The sequence below is a fragment of the Pinus tabuliformis genome, chromosome 1_2 (assembly GCF_031772625.1).
Source record: "Pinus tabuliformis cultivar Carrire ecotype Pingquan chromosome 1_2, CPIR1, whole genome shotgun sequence".
In the NCBI taxonomy this organism is placed as follows: Eukaryota; Viridiplantae; Streptophyta; class Pinopsida; order Pinales; family Pinaceae; genus Pinus; species Pinus tabuliformis.
The window spans coordinates 861960929-861975586 of NC_142298.1; the positions used below are offsets into that span (position 1 = coordinate 861960929).

The 14658-nt window shown below is 37.9% G+C and overlaps 1 protein-coding gene across 1 annotated transcript in view; it reads left to right on the forward strand.

The window, feature by feature from the left end:
- The window catches only part of LOC149208645 (MUS308 and mammalian DNA polymerase-like protein), a 358336-nt gene that overhangs the window by 52020 nt on the left and 291658 nt on the right, over positions 1-14658 (forward strand). Inside the window, exons 2-5 of the mRNA XM_089396147.1 lie at positions 9556-10103; positions 10358-11406; positions 11611-11657; positions 11768-12049. Of these exons, the coding sequence (XP_089252273.1) occupies positions 9556-10103; positions 10358-11406; positions 11611-11657; positions 11768-12049 (1926 nt within the window). The remainder of the gene's footprint in view (positions 1-9555; positions 10104-10357; positions 11407-11610; positions 11658-11767; positions 12050-14658) is intronic.

Sequence of the window (14658 nt, forward strand, 5' to 3'; positions counted from 1 at the left end):
TTGATAATGAACATGTTAGTTTTCTCCGAACAACAAATCTTGTAGCTATAGAAGATGTAATGAGGTAGTACATTATACCTTTGATATTAGGAGATACTCTTGGAGTGAGAGTAGCTTCATCAACACAATGCATATTTAGCCATTGCGGATTATCACGATGGGGAATGTCTTGAATTTGACATTGAATGCGAGCAACTTCAAGAAGATAATTGAAAGTATCAGTAATGGTAAGACAAATGAGGAGTCAATCAACATTCTTAGAGGATGTATTGATGAAAGTGAATCACTTTAGAGAATTTTCCATTTACACTAACCTTGGTAGAAGCATTGGAAAATAGAGTTTTGACATGTGAAGAAACTCTCGAAACCCATTCATGAGATAAGGTAATTATACTAATGTTCCCAAATGACCAAAGGATACGTAAACCCGAGTATAAAATACAACTAGTTAACAATATAGCATGGGAGTGTCATGGTCACTCATAAATGCTAAAATATGAAAAGATACAAGTGAAAGTGCAATAAGCCAAAAGAAATACATGAGAAAGGGTGAACTAAAAAGGTAAATTCTAGAAAGAGAGAGGAACACCATTGAACATTGGAGATATAGATATAGGTAGGAGTGAGGAAAGTACATACATCCATGTCATCATCTATCATTGCAAGGGTGTTGGTGCAAAGCTTGTTAATATCCTTTAGGGACTCGCTGGTGTTGAAATTTCCTAGCTGGGTGAACTTGGGAGGAGCCTAAGAGTGGTGCATTGAAGCTTGTTTAACATTCAGGGTTGAATAGATGAATTTGTTGATGGGTCCTTGGTTGCTCGATCTAGCCTATGAGTCATCACCATGCAATGAACTTGTACGACATTGTGACTTCATGTTGTTGAGGTTTAGTAATTGACTTGGAGGATTTATGTTCCTACATAGATATGACACCATTCACGTCCATGGGTGGGGAGTTTGTTGTAAAAGGTAACTAGGTTCAGTCTTCATAATGCCATGTAATTATGATCTTTGTAAATGATGAAATGAAGAGAATAAAATAATCTTTGTAAAGCTTGCTTCATGGGTTTCATGAGCAAGAGATTTTATTTATTTTAGATGGCTCCCATTGAGAGCCTTAGGATTTGGCAAAGAGTCAATGTCATGTCAAATGTAATCTAGTAAAATAACCCTCCAACGACAAGCACACAATCCTCTTCCTATGTTGGCCTCAAGATGAATAAAGGAACTCATGTCGGCTCATATTATGGAGACACATCGGTTCAAAAACTCATGTCGGCTTATATATACAAACATACCACTATATATATCCATCTCGGCCCATTACACAGTAAGAATTTTAGTCATCTCTCTCTGTAATTTTCAAATGGGTAAAACAAAAAGAAGGTTCAGATCTCTAGTTTAGAAGTTCGATATACCTCTGAGATTTTTGGTGGAAAGGCAGTTCAAATCTCCACAAAAAAGACAGTTCGGATGTCTCTCTGGATTTCGGATGGGCAGTAACGTATGAGACTATAGATTTGGGATGACAAAGTGTTGAAGGGAATTTAGATCCCTCGAAGGCTCAGACCACAGTTACAACGAATATAATCACAATTAAGAGGTTTGGATGTATTAGTCGAAGGAAGATGAAGGGACAACTAGATGCTACCTTGCAGTGAAATGTATCTCTGTCTTGGTGTCACATCAAAGTGCAATAAGGAATCATTGATGACATAACAGTTCATTGTAACTATAGTTTGTTGGTGATACTATTATGGTAAAGTATCATCTCTGTGATAAGGGCTCGTGAAGGAAACAGTGTTGTCAAGGCAGTGATGAAGATCTCGGTGTCAAGGCAATAATGAAGATCTCAGTGGAAGAGGAGTTAAGAAGAGGTTTGACTAGAGAACGTGTGTCTTGGTCTTGGAGTGGCTACTAGGTCAGGGGTCTTGGTCTTGCTATTCGTCAATTGGAATCTCTGTAAGAAAAATTTGTGCGGGTTTTCCTCTCAAAGAGTGAGAGGTTCTGGCCTTGGCCCATAGCTAGCTATATGTTGTGTCTCTTTTCTATTTATGTTCATGTATTGGTTACTGTTTGATGTAGAAGAACACTAATAATCTAACAAGAAGAAGTTCCTAATCTAAAGAAGTAAAAAGCATTCACAAGCAGTCACTAATAGAAGAGAAGTCACCTAATGCTGTAGCCCTAGATTTCTCTGCATGGTTTCAGAGCTAAGGTGTCAAAGTCAAGAAAAGGGCAGGCAATCAAGAGACACTCAAGGATCGAGTTTCAAGAAAGGCATCAAAGCAAGATTGAAGAATATTAAAGTAAAGTTGAGATCTACTTTGGAGAATCAAACCATAGATCATAGAAGATGGTTTACTTCAGGAAAAGTCTTGGGATTATCAATCAAGGCCAAATCCTATTCCTAATCAAGGCAAATAGATCTACACATCAAAGTAGCTAGAAGTCTACTCCAGCAAAAGTGTTGGATCCTATAGTCATCATCAAAACACCACAAAGACCCTCATCAAGTTATCTACAAAGTGAGGTAGCTCGAAGTACTTTAAAGTCGAAGATCACATCATCTTGGAGAGAGTCGAAATCCTAGAAGCATTTTTGATCTGCACTATAAGAGAAGTCAAAGTATCTTGTAGGTGAGAAGGCATTATCATCATTTTCAAAGCTATAAGGCAATCTCCCTATCGTTGCAGCAAGGATCCCCTCCTTATCCTTGTAGAATATCATCCGAGGAAGCAACAAAACATCCTCATCTATCACCATCAACAAAGGAAGCTAGATCTAAAGGCTTTAATATCATAAAAGGAGTAATCTCCTCTATTGAAAAAGGGATTTTTCATTTGGAAGAAGATCATCCAAAAGGAGCACTAATACACCTTCTTCAACCACCATCAAAGTGATCAAGTTGAAGATTTCATCTTCACTTGTCAAGTAAGTATCTTTCATTCTATAATCAAATTTGGTAAAATGACTTCGTTTTGCAAGGAGATCTATTAGCTGGTTGGATCATTGAAATTCCTTGCATGGAAAAGGAGGATAGGCATAGTTCTCAAAGAAAGTGAAGTCATTAAACATATCAATGGAAAAGGTCTCCTCTGAATACATGGAAAGGGATTCTTATGAAAGGTCCCCTCATATAGCAATACTGGAGACATCAAAGAGATATATATGATAGGCTGGTAGAGCTAGTCTCTGAAGATGCGAAGGTCACATCACTTAGATTTGATCTACTCAAATTGAAGGAATCAAAGGATAAAGGGTTATCTTCATAAGATCTCAATTGCATGATGTGGTAGAGATAATCCTCATTGTTCTAAATGCACTAACTGATGAACAAGGCAACAATGTCTATGAGGACAAGAAGGCTATCCCACTCAACAACTTGTGGTTTCTATGCAAAATAGAAGAAGACAAGTTGAGGGCAAACGTGTTGAAGGATCAAATGAAAGGATTCAAACATTTTGTCGAAAGGAAAGAAGAAGATAGCTAAGATTCAATGCTATGAACATTACAAGAAAGATTGTCCTTGGCTTAAGAAGGGCAATAACAAGAAGGATAGAGAAGAAGTCCATTTCACTGAAGAAGTGGAGAAAGCTGAAAGAAGGAAGTCCAAGGAAGAGGAAAAACATTAGGAGTAAGAGCTCGTGACATCACCATAAGAAACATGAAGGATGCCTGATAGTCAACTTTGAAGGATATAGCTCTTGGTGACCTCATTGAAAGATCAAAGGAAGAAGTCATCTAGGACAAGTCTCATCATACATTAGTCAAAAGGGAAATATCTGCTGAATAAGGATATGGGAGATCCTCAAGATTCTCTGATGGAATTCTCAGATGATTCACCGATCTAGAGTGGAAGCAAGCGTTTCATCAGGAACTCCAACTTGTGGAATTCATGGGATGATGATATGATGACATAAGAGATGAAGCAGATCAAGGGGTTGAAGATCTTTTCAATCAAGGAAGCTACTGAAAGAAGCCTAGATGACCTAAAGGTAAATGAGGTATGTATGCTTGTATTCAATACTATAATGTCATGTCGTATGGTTGCAGGTAACATGGATCACTATTTCTATCTTGAGAAGCATGATCAAAGGAAAAGGATCTCCTCCTCTGAAAGGATGCAGGAAGGCATAGATCACACTAGATGAAATCAACATAATATGTCCTCATATATAGTATGAGGTGGTTGACTACAATTGAGGAATTTTGATTGGAAGCTCTGGGAATGAAATGTGTGAAAGGAAGGAAGAGATCGTGAGATATGCAACCATGGTAAATGCAATCAACATCCAGAAGACCAAGAAAGATTTGACTAGGAAATCTCCTCGAAAGATATGAAGACTCTGATGGAAGTCTGAAAAAGATGGAGACCCTTGATAATGGATATCTTTGGGAAATGTGTCAACATGTATGTCGGATGCTGATACCTACAGGAAGATGTCATCATGAAAGACCGTCACAAAGGTAATTTTGATTTGAAGTGTTCATTTCTTATTTTTTGAACAAATATTTGGATGGGCTTATGCAGGATTGTCGAAGAAAGCAACATGACATGAAGCAAAGCCAGATGAAGACTAATGGATCACTTTTTGATGAAAGGAATAATGGCATGACTGACCCATGAAAGTGATGGATGGTCTGTGCACTATGAAGAAGCCACGAAAGATGAAGACTCCTTGGCAAAGAAATTCATGACATCGAAGGAAGGAACTCTTCAAGCAACTGATTGAGGAGATGACGTAGGTCCCTAATTAAGAGGGAGCTTGAAAACAAGTTTCTTACTTTAAAGAAACTTGGAAATTCCTAAGCCAAGAGGGAGCTTAGGTACATTATTTCTATAGGAATGAGTACATTCTATTGTTGGAATTGATATGTCCTCCCTAATTGAGAGGGAGAGATGGACACATCATTTTGGTCTTCACCTGGGGAGACAGAATGGAGGATTGGGTAATCATCTGGCGTTTGATGCTCTTTTAGGATGAGATGGGGCATCCAAGATAAGAGTAGTCGTAGTGGACTGATATTCTTTGAGGACTAGCTACCCAATATAAGAATAGTCCAAAGAAGGTCATACTGTATGAACACTCGGATGGAGTATGTACCTTGAGAGACAATGATTATGGTGTCTATGAATCATTAGTCTCGCCAACGTTGTGCTCTGATCACGTGGATAACGCTGTTAGTCAAGGCCTTGCTATGTGATAATGCTGGTAGATATGTGTTGATTTGGGGTAGCATCATATGTGCTCTAGGCCTCAATTTTGCAAGGAGGCTTGGGTACATGTATTCCAAAGAACCGAGAAAGCGTTTTGGGAAATCCCACCCAAAAACAATTTTATTAAAATAATTAATATTTTTTAATGGGCCTCTAAGTCTAAACTTAGGAAATTAAAAATATTAATGGGTATTAATCTAATTGTGGGTGTAACTTCTAGAAGAAGACGGTGATCAAGCTAAAATGATCTTAGCCATTGATTAGCTTTTAATCTGGGCCGTTGAATGTCAACGAGAAGATTATTTAAGGAAGCGTGAGGGTAATTTGGAAGACACACTTAGAGATCAAGAGATCTAATTTTTGATGTGAGAAGTTCTCAGGAGGAAATTCTGATCGAGTAGATTTCTTGCAGTTGAGGAGCAGAGATAGCATCTTGAGAGAGAGATTTTCTCAGCCGAAGAATCATCAACAGAGAGAGGCAGAGAGTGATTTAGTAGCTCTCACGCAGAGGCTGACATAGGGCCACGTAGAGGCAGCGGAGAGGGTGAGAGAGAGTTTGAAATTTTGCAGCAAAGTCAGTTTCAGAAGTCGGGAGTCGGGGTGTGAGATCGGGAGGCTGAGAGAAGTGACTTTGGGCAATAAATTGATTAGTTGGATGGGTGACGCAGTGCCTAGAGAGGCTAACGCAAGGACTGCGTGAGGACTGCACAGAGGTAGCGCAGGGCTTGCTAGAAGCTCCTCATCCAGTGACCGGATCAACCAGGATTTTTCTCAGTGATTGTGTGAGGTAATCTCACAAATCTTTTTGCTGCAGGGCTTGCCAAAAGCACCTCATCCAGTGATCGGATCAATCGGGATTTTTCTCAGTGATTGTGTGAGGTAATCTCACAAATATTTCTGCCAGTAATTCTCTCTCTGTAACTTAATAATAATAAACCCTCAAATCTGTTGCACCGATTTTCTCGCATTGCATTTTTCTGGGGACATTTGTCCAAAACTAACGGTGTTATTGTGTTGTATTTTCTTTCTTGCTCAGTCTCTTGTTTCCGCATATAAATTAATTAAGTGAAGGCTGTAGTGTATGTATTTCAATATTTGCCGTAGGAAACTGCAAATAACTTGTTCATGTAAATCTAACAAGTAGGAGAAATATCATCAGTTGCTGCAGTACGAATTCCGGTTTAGGAATTTTCACTATATGATGCTAGACAGATTGGTTACCAATCGGAATCTTCTTATGAGAAATTCTTTAGATTGAGAATGACTAAGTACGATTATGAATACCTCCCTAGTTAAGAGGGAGTGTTGTAAAATGTAACTAGGTTCAGTTTTCATAATGACACGTAATTATGATTTTTGTAAATGATGAAATGAAGAGAATAAAACTATTTTTGTAAAGCTTGTTTCATGGGTTTCATGAGCAAGAGATTTTATTTATTTTAGATGGCTCCCATTGAGAGCCTTAGGATTTGGCAAAGAGTTAATGTCATGTCAAATGTAATCTAGTAAAATAACCCTCCAACGACAAGCACACAATCCTCTTCCTATGTCGGCCTCAACATGAATAAAAGAACTCATGTCGGTTCATATTATGGAGACACTTCGGTTCAGAAACTCATGTCAGCTTATATATACAGACATACCACTATATATACCCATCTCAGCCTATTTCACTGTAAGAATTTCGGTCATTACTCTCTGTAATTTTCAGATGGGTAAAACAGAGAGAGGGTTCGGATCTCCAGTTCAGAAGGTCGATATACCTCTGAGATTTTCGGTGGAAAAGCAGTTCGAATCTCCACAGAAAAGACAGTTCGGATGTCTCTCTGGATTTCGGATGGGCAATGATGTATGAGAAGATAGATCTGGAATGACAAAGTGTTGAAGGGAATTCAGATCCCTTTAAGGCTCAGATCACAGTGACAGCGGATGTAATCACAGTTAAGAGGTTTGGATGAATTAGGCGAAGGAAGATGAAGGGACAGCTAGGTGCTACCTTGAGTGAAATGTATCTCTGTCTCGATGTCACATCAAAGTGCAATAAGGCATCATTGATGACATAACAATTTGTTGTAGCTATAGTTTGTTGGTGATACTATTATGGTAGAGCATCGTCTCGGTGATAAGGGCTCGTGAAGGAAACAATGTTGTCAAGGTAGTGACAAAGATCTCGGTGTCAAGGCAATAATGAAGATCTCGGTGGAAGAGGAGTCAAGAAGAGGTTTGACTAGAGAACGTGTGTCTTGGTCTTGGAGTGGCTAGTAGGTCAGGGGTCTTGGTCTTGGTATTCGTCAATTGGAATATACATAAGAAGAATTTGTGCGGGTTTTCCTCTCAAAGAGTGAGAGGTTTTGGCCTTGGCTCATAGCCTACATGGTGTGTCTCTTGTCTATTTATGTTCTTGTATTGGTTGCTGTTTGATGAAGAAGAACACTAATAATCTAACAAGAAGAAGATCCTAATCTAAAGAAGTAAAAGCATTCACAAGCAGTCACTAATAGGAGAGAAATCACCTAATGTTAAAGCCCTAGATTTCTCAACAGAGTTTGCATGACACTTAGTGCCTCCAGTCATTGAGATAAGCTGGAAATTTCATTGAGAGCTTAGTAGAGTGGGGTCAAGAAATGTCTTGCAAGGTCTATGTTGCATTTTGTTTTAGTTGAGAACAAGGTTGCGAGGGAGCGTCCCCCCCCATCCCCCCTCTCGAACCCGCTCCCGGAGCACACTACAGGCAGGAGTGCATCGAGAGCGACATTGGGAGGGAGCGAATTTCGGGAGCACGCTTCCTAATTTTTTTTTTTTTCCCTCCCTACCTTTTCAGGAGTGATATAGGGAGCTATTGAAGATTGGAAACAATTTTTTTGAGTGGGGCAACCTAATGTTCAAGCCTATGGCCATAGTGTTGATATGTAGTTCGTGGTAATGTCAAATTCTTAAAGTAAAAGTGACATTCTCCTTTATCTTTCTTTTTCATCTTTTTATTTAAATTTTTAACATTACCATGGAATGACTCGGGATGTTTGAGAGTGGTTTTGACCTCATTGGATTTCATATGGAGAAAGTAAAGTTTTAGATCTCACTCGAAATCCAACAGATTTATCATTTTTTCAAGATTTCAAGATTGGGGGGGGGGGGGGGGTTGCAATATTTCCATTGGATTTTGTCATGTACTAGGGTATGGAACTTGTACTTAATCAAGAGCACCAAGCCCTCTATGCGGGGGAGACTCCCAATAATCAAGAGCACCTAGGGTACTAGGGTATGGAACTTGTATTTAATCAAGAGCACCAAGGTTGTTCGACTATGCAGGAGGAGACCCCCAATAAAGCACGAGGATTTAGAGGGTCAAGTAGTAGATAATAGATTTACTTGTCTTTTTTAGTTTCTAGTACTTCTTTTAACTATTGACTCTTTCATATTTATTATGGTATTTCTTGTAAACAATATATGACAATTTAAGTTTGAAGTTTGAAGTTGGCATTTATAACTCATTGGTAATGAATTATGAATATGATGCTTTATGAAAGTTGAAAGTTGAAACATTTCATTTCATGTTAGATATTCTTTGTTATCATTTGATTACTTGGTAATGGTAATGGTTACAAGTACAAGTTACAACTTTAGTGATCAATGATGATAAATGTTATATATTGAATTTTGAAAGCTTGAAACTTTAAGATTGATGAATCATGAGACTCGATTTGTTTTATGCTACTAACTTGTGGACGTGGTTGATGAAGATTATAACTTCTAGATGATTGATGTTATATGGTTCAATCCATGTTTTTATGTTTTTTTATATCTAATTCATTATTCTACATGCTTTTGTTGACATATATGCATCAAAATATATAAAAATTCACTCCTGATTCGCTCCTGAACCGGGAGCTTTTGAAAATGTCGCTCCCCGCTACCACTTGTGCTCTCGCTCCCAAATAACCTTGGTTGAGAAGCACTGCCATTTTCCCCCTCAAACAAAGGGGGGAGAGATCTGAGATCTTGCAGCACTAGCTTATGGATGACTTGGTTAAGATTCTTTTCAGGATTCTGAAGTTAAAAGAAAAATTTAAGTTTAACAACCTAGACTGCAGTATACTTTCTTGATGTTAGGGTATCCATGGAAAGATATTGTAAATGCACATGTAAATAATGCTTGAACTTTCTATAACGGTGTATCATTTACTTGAATTTAATTTAGAATTCTCTATATTTAGTCAAAATATTTGTTTAGCCAGTTAGTAATATTATTTTTAATCAGCAATTAATTAATTTATGTTTAACTGAAACTGTATAAAAAGTTAAAACTTTGGTGTCATTGTTTACTTTTGCAGTTCTTCCCTTCGAAAAAGATAAAATGTCTATCCCCATCTGGTAAGATTGTCAAGACCAACAAGGATGTAAAATCTCCTAATACAAAAGGTAGTTTGGATGGCTACCTAGTAAAGTCTCTTGATGGACTTCCTTCACCAGATAATACGTCATCAGCCCAATATGGCTTAAAGAGAGGAGATGCAGCAAAGCAAAATTTGACTTTTGAAGTTAAACAACCTTCAACTACTCTGGATAAGGCACTGCCGGAAAGTGCTTTTATATTTCAACAATGCTCAAGTGTTTCTCAGTTAGCCTCTTCATCTCCCGTGAAGGGTAAAAAAAATGAACAAGTTAAAAAAGCACATGGAAAAGAGGTGTACCGTGGTTCACTCTTGGTGGCAGAAAATACGAAGGTATCCAATGAGAAACATGGTTCTGCCGCAGTATTTTTTTCAGAAGCTGAGGATTCTTCTACCCACTATTGTGTGGGAGATCAAATTTCCAGATGCAATGGTAATAGTGAAGAACTTAGCCAGTTTGCAAATAACTTTCTGGCAGTGTGTTGCAGGTATTTTTATCACCTCAGTTGACAAAAAAACTATATTGTATGACTATCTTTTTCATGAAGGTGTTACTTTTAACTGGGAGACAGTTACATATACATTGAGTTTTTGAGTCACATGGATCAAAATGGTACACTGAAAATCCATCTTGCTATTTAATATTGAAAGCATATTTCAAAAGAATTATCTGGTAAAAAATACATACAGTCAAAGTGAAAATTTGCAATACATCCTGTTAAACTAACTTTTCTTCTTGCAGTGGACTTGTGTCAAAAGAGAATGCTTTATTGGAGGAGCCTTTGCCATCTCAAAAGTTGAATAAACACAAGAGGTCTGGAAGCCCATCTCGGCTGTCTGCAAATAAGGCTATTCTGAAGAAAAAGCAGTGTGGTGTAGGTGCGAATAAGTTGATTGAGATAGTAACTGAAGGCCCTGAGATATCTCATGAAGGGTCTGAAGATGTGATTAATACTGAAAATGATGCATTTGCAATGCGTTCATCTAAGTTAGAAGGTTTGCCAGTAGGTGGGTTTGCAGATGTATGTAAAGAAATTGAGAATGGGCAACATGATGGTAATGGACAACTTGTTGCTCAACCCACGAGCAGGGATTGTAAGGATAAAAAAGCGGATGTTATTGCTGGATGTTCAGTATCTCAGGCAATGCAAAATTCTGAGAATGTGTCTGAAGCCGATGGTCAAACCAAGATGCCTGGCTTTTCCACAATTGGAACTCCACAATTTCTAAGAAAATGTTGTCTAACACCTGAAATTAGGACAGAGCAGACTTTTCTATGTACTCCTAAGACTATTTCTATTAAGGGTTCAGCCATTAAAACTCCTGGATGGGTGTACCGTAGCTCATTCTCTCCAGGAGATGAATTCTGGAATGAAGCGATACAGGTTGCAGATGGTTTAGTCTCTGTTAAGACTGATGATGCTGTCAAAGATGATTGTAAAGTTTCCATATGTACAGATGGACAGGATGAACAGGGAAACCTGCAGTCCGACAAGGGAACTTACGTTAAGAGTTATGACTTGGACATCCGGACCGACAATGGGATTTTTTCCTCAAAAATTCAACCACATTTATGTAAAGACAACACTGAACAGACAGAGTCAGAAGCTCATCCCCAGATCGTTGCATCTTCTAAAGTGCCTGTTTCTGCAGAATGCATACTAAACAAAGACAAGATAAATGCTGGTAGGGTGGGTCTGTCTAAAACATTTAACGTAGGAAGTTCACCATTGCCTGTCAGGCATTTTGACTTCCAATGTGAGGATCATATCATTATTGATAATACTGGAGGTAAAATGTTTTTTATTATTGTGTAATCTATATCTTGCAGTACTTAGTCCACTGCCCGAAATGTAATAGAATGGGACAAATATGCAGTGATTGTGTATGACAGTTTCAAGAGATATGCACTGAGAACACTTGATGATGTCTCAAAATGTTCACGGAATTCCACAAATTTCAAACTGAATAAGATTAATGTTTTTGTTGATGCAGATATCGAGAAGGGTAAACATTCAAAGGATGACTCAAGTATGCCAGATGTGAGCACTAGGCCTTTCTAATGCTTAGAATATTCTAATAATAAAGATTTTGCATTATGAGGTGTCATGACAACATTATTCTGATTGTTAAACCTCTTTCATGCTTGCAGCCAGAGACTCGAGGAGATATAGAGAACCCTATGTTTACAATTGGCAATGTGAAAGCCTCTGAGAAAATTATAGGACATGTGGATCACCATGATGACACTATTAAAACACTCAAAGCAAGTGTAGCAGAAGTCGATGATGTCTCTACTAGTAAGGATAACAATGTTGGAACACCATCAAGTGGTTCTACTTCAAAAGACTTTCTGGAGTTGAGCTATTGGCTTCCTCAAAAGTTATGTAATGTTTATGCAAAGAAGGGCATTACCAAGCTTTATCCCTGGCAGGTCAAATTTGTTTTGCCTTTTCTTGGTATGGGCATAATTAGTTCATTTTTTTGTGCATTGTAAGCTGTCTGTTTATTTATAAAGAATGATTGGGGGCATATTTATTTGAAGCATGGCAAAGAGATAATATCTAGTTGAAGACATACCGTAAGAGAATCTTTCAGGATGGTACACATCAAGTTAAAGGTTTGAGCTACTAAAATAGATTCATCCTGGTTTTGCAATTTGCACATCAAGGGCATTAGTTTTTTTGAATTGAAGAATCAATAATCGAGGAGCTGAACTAGATCCGTTACCTTTCGAACTCTCTCCTAAAGGAAAAATCCTAACCTCAATGGAAGAGCCTAAGGGCAACTATTAGGCAATCCACCCACTGTTACCTTGGTGGCCTTGTCTCACTCTTTTGACTGGAGAAATGAATGTCCTAACCAAGCGGGGAAACCCTATCAATCAAACAAGCTAGATTGTTGTGCAAGTATTGGTAGTTCTTAGTTTAAAAAAAGACTGACAATTGAAACTCAATTCACTCCCCAGGGTTACCGACAAAATGTTCAAGTTGTGTATCAAAGGAACATAGGTGCAAGTTATAACGAATGCTTGAATTTTGCTGGAAAAAATTCAGACAAATTTGGCAATTAGTGAATTTGATTCTGTTTATGTTCTTACATCATCCATGCATGGAATTGACTGCTTAATACAAATTTGGATACTTCAAATCTTATTTGTAAAAGAAGTGCCTTAGCAAGGGTATCAATTCCATTCACAAATGCCTTGGAAAATTTCCATCCACATGTCTATTTGAAAGCTACTGATCAATTCAACTTTGTATAAATTTAAGAGAAGACCAATATTCAAATGGTTGGTAAAGAAATCCAATTGGATTTACCATTCAACATGGTGCTGTTGTTCAAACTTTAATAATGATTTTAGGGCAGATTGACAAGTCTCCAATTAATGTTCAGCAGTGTTCATTGATATTTTCATCATTCATGGACACATAAAAATGAAAAAAAGTTCAGAATTGTTTGTAGACTGTTCGACAGTGTTTAATATCAGAATGTGTCAAGAGAAATTACCATATACAGTGCTCAGATCTGTTATTAAAATCAGCCACTACAAAGATATTTACAAGTTTATCATTCGACATTAAATGAGTACAGAGTATGAGGACCAGCTTGCTTAGAACACAAGGTGAGTCAAGAAAGAATCTTAATTTTTCAGATTGTTCTATGCTGTATCAATTACTTTAGCCCAAGTCACTTCTTCATATAACAATGCATCCAATTATTAGCAATGTAACCAATCATAAACTGTAACTGAAGATAGAACAATATATGCAATGACAAAGAAGACAACAACACAACCATAAGAGACAGCAGATTGGTCCAAGACTAGGGAAAAACCCCACAAGGGGGAAAACCCTTTCAAATCTTCTTCTTTATTAGATCGTCATAAAAAGTTTTCAGCAGAGAGTACAATGAACCCAATACATAAATTTGCAGCGGAGGTTTACAGGATAGGAGCAGACTGCAGAACTACAGAGCAGCAGAGAGAAACCCTTTATCCATCAGACTACTGAAGGCAACTGTCAAACCCTAGATCAAAACCTTGGACGCTCCCAGTAAGGCAGACTGCGAGCCACTGAAACTTCCTGGACGCTCCCTTAGCAGGTATTTCTTGCTCCACCATTCTTGTTTCTTCTTGAATGCATCTCAACATCAATTCTTCAAACTCTGGAATTCGATCATTGTTGAGTATGGTGGTTCTAAATACATACTACTTAGGTGGGAGTCCTCTAAGGGTGGTGAGAGTAAGTTCCCTGTTAGGAATGACTTCTCCAATCGAGAGTAGATCATTTTTGATATCAGTAATCCTCAAGAAATAGGATTGAATGTCCTTGTCCTTGCCCTTCTTAATATCCTTCAACTTATTCTTGAGAAATAGAATTTGATTAGCATTACTAACCTTGAACATGCCGACCATTCTGTCGTAGATCTCCTTAGAGGTCTTCAATTCGTAGATGTAGGCTACCAAATGTTTGTCAATGGAATCCCTGATAATCTTCATTGCTTTGACTTTAGCCCTATTGTACTTAATCTTCGCAGCAACCGGTGCATCTGAAGGAGGCTCTGGGATTTTACCCTGCACATAATCCATCACTTCTTTTTCTTCCAAGGTCAAATCATGAGACATCTTTCATCCATGATAGTCAGATTTATCATGGAGCTTGTCTTCAACCGAGAAGTAGGGTGAGGAACCCATTGAACCTTTTGTCCTTGTCCAACTGTCTTAGTTGATTGCTCTTTCACTCTTGCTTGGGCTTTGTCTTCACCTTAGCTTCGATACGATGTTAATTTTAGGCAACAATGGTATGTTTATGCTTTAGAGCAATTTTACTTCAATTTCTTTACTAGCCCAGTATATATATTCAGATTAGCAATCACATCAACATGATAGTAAAATGCAGATAGAACATAAACATAAACAATAGAAGACAAGCCAAGACAAGAGGACACAAGATGTGGTACTAGCCAGGGACAAATCCCAATGTGGGGAAAACCCGTGACCAAATCTTCTTTTAGTCTTCAATAGTTCAATAGAGAGAGATA